Genomic DNA, 4,208 nt, shown 5'->3' on the forward strand with positions numbered 1-4,208 from the left:
GGGGGGGGGGGGGGCAGCCTGGTTGAGGAGGGCGCCGGCAATGACCGTGACGGTGGTGGTCCCATCGCCCGCCTCGACGTCCTGCGACTTGGACAGGTCCACCAGCATCTTTGCAGTCGGGTGAGCGACCTGTTTGGCGGGAGAGAGAGGAGCGCCTGGGTGAGGGAGAGCGGGGATGGTGCGGAGCCGGCTGTATGCGCGGCTCGCCTCCATCTGCTTCAGGATCGTCGCTCCGTCGTTGGTGATGACCACGTCGCCGCCCGCCGACGAGATCTGCGGGGAGGGCGAGCGGTGCGTCAAGCCGGCGGTGAGTGGCGGCGAGGCGTGCGGCGGGGTTGGGCGCCATCTTGTCCATGCCACGCGGGCCGAGCGACGTGCGCACGGCGTCGGCGACCGACTTGGCCGCCACGATGTTGCTCTCGCGCACGCTGCGGCAAGGCAACGGGCTCAACCGCCCGCGGCCGTTCTCTCGCGGCTGCAACCGCCGTGGCGGCGGCGCGGCAGGGCGGGAGCGGGCACGGCGTGTGCGAGGGCGCAACGCACCCCTTCTCCTGAGCGCGATCGCTAGCCTTGCGAGTTTGGCCTGGACCGCTGGCGGCTGAAGGCGGCATCGTTGTTCTGGCGGCAAGAGAGGTCGAGGCCCGCGCAACGCCTCCGGGCCCGCCAACGCACATTCTTTTCTGCCAGAATAAATTCTTTTTCTCTCTCTTAGCTGACGCACTCGCCGCCGTGAGTTACAGTAGCCCCAAACAACCTGACGTGGCGGCGGCAAACATCGGCAGGGGGCACAGGCGCCTTGTTGCCGATTTGAAGCTCACGAGCTCGCTTGCGAGCAAGGCCAAGGGCAAGGACGCGGCCGGCGACGGAGAGCTCGGCTGGAAGGGGGCGTATGTTCGCTTCGGCAATACGGAGCCCGGGCTGCTCAATCTGGTCAAAGGGCGCGGCAAGTACTCGCCGTCGGGAGCGACGGCAGCGGCGGTGGCGGAGGAGGAGGACGAGGAGGAGGAGGCGGAGGAGCGGAGGTGGAGGAGGTAGGGGAGGGGGAGGATGCGGATGCCCCCAAGGGAAAGCTCAAGGAGCTGGATGGCGATTACCGCTTTGCGCGGGAGCAGGATTGCGATCTGCGCTTGTTCGACTTCGAGAGCTTCGGAGGCTTTGGAAAGGAGGTTCGCAGCACCCTGAGCGCTGGAGGGAGGCGGCGAACCAGCTGAGCAACAAACTTTCGCATGCTCAGCACCTGGACGAGGTCACATGGACAACCAAGAACTGGCACGGCCTGCAAATGCAGCGTTTGTCTGTCCCGAGTCTGTCGTCCTCCACACCGCTGTGTGTGGCGTGGCAGACGGTGAACGAGCTAGCGTGCGGGGAGAGCGGCATTGTGCATGGTGCGGAGTGCATTGCCGTGAGGACGCCGCGCGGCTCGACGTCTGGACAATACTTCTTGAGCTCGTCCGGCTGGGAGGAGAGCAGGTGGACGACGGCCCAGGCCTCCTCGCTGACCTTGAACTGGTAGATGCGAGGTGCCTCAGTGGTGCGTGCTCTACTCATGGGCAGAGCTGGTGCAGTGCAGCTACAGCAAGAGGGGCGGCAGGTGCACCAGGGTGCATTCGAATGGGACCTAGCCCTGCGCGCAGGCGCCAGAGCCGCCCACACATAGGGCTAGGCCCAAGTGGATGGGCAGCCATGGTGAGAGGGGCGCAGGGGCCGTGGCACGGCCGCTGGAGTGCGCGTCCGCTGCTCCACGACGAAAGCACCTTTGGTCCGGCTGGGCTGTGTGACACCTCGCTAGGGTTACGAAAAGAATCCTTTAACGTCGCTTAGGCGGCTCCGGTGGTGAGCCGGTGTGTGTGCCAGTCCGCGCCAGTCCGCGCCCTTGTCGAAGAAAGAAAGAAAGAAAACGGACAACCCAAGGGAGGGATGGGAGAACGGCATAAATAAATAAATAAACCGGACATCCCAAGCTAGGGCTGGGTCGAGGACAGACACGTCCCCACCTTTGCAGGATTTTGCAAACGCCGCCACCCGGATGGCTTAGAATTCTTTTGGCAGTGCGCCGGGCAGAGGCTCTCGCCAGCGCGTGTATGGCCAGTCAAGCCGGCAAGAAGTCGGGCAAGCGCAAGGAGGCGCAGGCTCGCAGGGAGACGCAGGCTGCCGCAGAGGTGCGCCGCTCCGCCGCCCTGGGGCGGGCAGCGGCCGAGGGCCTCGGTGGGGAGCGCTGTCGCAGGGAGACGCGCGCTGCCGCACCCCTGAGAGTGCGCATCCGTGCCCTCCGCTCCGTCCGCCTGACCGCGTCCTCCGCCTGCGCGCGCGCGCAGGAGGACGGCGAGGCGCTGGCTGAGCGCGTCGCAGCGCTGGCGGGCGACAACCAGACCGACGCTGTCGACGCTTGCTGCGGTGTGGCTGACGAGGGCTTCCGAAGGGGAGCCCACGAGCTGGCGTTCGCGGTGATCCGTGCGAGTCTGCACAAGCATGGCCTCCAAAACGACAAGCTCTGCCGCCGCTACTTCTTCCTGCTGGACACGGTGGTAAAGGCGCGCATGTCGGCAAAGAAGAAGCCAGAGGGGCCGCCCAAGATGCTCTACTTGCGCGAGATGCTGGGTCGGGTGCCGGAGGTGCTCTCGGGCCAGCTCGCCCTGCTGGGCGGCGTCGACGGGGTCAAGGCGGGGGAGCGATGCGTGCTGATGAAGGAGCGCGGCGTGATGGTGATCGGGCTCTCGCTGCTGGAGTGGCGGCTGCTGCTCGAGAAGCAGGCGGGCCCAAAGATGGAGATGCAGATGATCTCGGGGGTGGAGGAGGCGGTGGTGCGCGGTCTCTCGCAGAGCGAGGGCATGTCGGACGCGCAGGCCGAGATCAAGCTGAGCTGGAACGCGTGGGCGCTCAAGCTGTGCGAGGCTGAGGAGGGCACGCCCCAGCTGCGCGGCAAGTGCCTGCTGCAGCGCACGGTGCTGCTGCTGGCGCAAAACAGCTTCCAGAAGGCCATCGACAGCAGCGGCGAGGTGATGCGGATCCAGCCGGCCAACAAGCACGCGGCCGCGCTGAACGCCACCGCGCTGCACAAGATCGGGCGCAAAAAGGAGGCGGCGTCCGCGGTGACCGAGCTGATCGGCGCGTTTCAGCGGTCCGAGGACCAGCACGTCCAGGACGAGCTCGGCGCGCCGCTCGAGCTGGTCGTGTCGCTGCTGGTGGAGATGCACCGGACCAAGGAGGCGCTCCGCCTCCTCTCGCAGCTCCTCTCGCGCGTGTCCGGCCCGCGCCACCAGCCCCTCTTCTTCGGGCTCGCGCGGCTCTACGCCAAGCACGGCCTGAACAAGGACGCGCTGGTGCTCAAGCTGCCGCAGCTCTGCACGCGGCCGCCCGACCGGCGGACGTGGGACCTGCTCAAGTCGATGGCGGAGTACACCCCCGCGGCGGTGGAGCAGCTGCTGCAGTCCTACATCGACGAGGCGGGCCCCGGACGCTTCACGCACGTGCCGCAGATCACCGAGGTGATGTGCAAGCTGCCGTTCGGCGCGCACGGCTCGGCCGCCAACAAGGCGCTCAAGCTGCTGCAGCGGTGCGCGTCGCAGGTGGCGCCCGACCGGCCAGAGGACCTCAAGATCATCGTCGAGGACCTGCGCGCCTTCATGTCGTCCAACATCCCGCCGACGGTGAGCGAGCAGTTCCCTCGCACCATCGAGTCGCTGCTGCTCGCGTACTGCGAGGCGCTGACGGCGCAGCACACTGCCGACGCGTGGGAGATGCCTGGCGACCTGATGAAGCGCGCCTTCAACGGGCAGCCGCCCGTGGTGCTGCTCGAGCAGCTGCAGCGCTCGTGCCTCCGCCTGCCGCTGACGTCCGAGAAGACGCTCTGGGTCGTCTTCCGCCACCTGTCGCCCGACTCGGGCGTGGCGCTCGTGCGGACCTGGCTGCTGCAGAACGACGCGGCCGCCGACGTCGACAGGATGGAGCGGTGCGCTCGGCACTTCCACATGGCGAAGGGCGAGCACGCCGCCGCGCTCGATCTGCTCCGCTGGGCTGAGTCGCGGGGGCTGCAGGTGCCGGCTGAGTCGGCGCGGAAGTGGCGCGAGCTCTACTTCACCGTCTTGCGGGCGACGGCGGAGGAGCGTGCGACGACGATGAAGCGCGGCGGCGCCTTCACCAGCGGCGGCCTCGACATGGCCACGCCCGCTGTGCACGACGGCGGGTCGGAGGAGGGCGCGGTCGCGATT

At 67.7% G+C, this 4,208-nt stretch overlaps 1 protein-coding gene across 1 annotated transcript in view; it reads right to left on the reverse strand.

Annotated features, from left to right (window-relative positions):
• EMIHUDRAFT_471033 (hypothetical protein) overlaps positions 1-1,548 on the reverse strand; it is a gene marked incomplete at its 5' end in the record, with an annotated part of 3,186 nt that extends 1,638 nt beyond the window's left edge. Inside the window, 3 exons of the mRNA XM_005761508.1 lie at positions 46-273; positions 383-428; positions 1,238-1,548. Coding sequence (XP_005761565.1) covers positions 46-273; positions 383-428; positions 1,238-1,548 — 585 coding nt within the window. The remainder of the gene's footprint in view (positions 1-45; positions 274-382; positions 429-1,237) is intronic.
• Between the last annotated feature and the right edge of the window lie 2,660 nt (positions 1,549-4,208).

Source organism: Emiliania huxleyi (genome assembly GCF_000372725.1).
Source record: "Emiliania huxleyi CCMP1516 unplaced genomic scaffold EMIHUscaffold_707, whole genome shotgun sequence".
NCBI lineage: Eukaryota > Haptophyta > Isochrysidales > Noelaerhabdaceae > Emiliania > Emiliania huxleyi.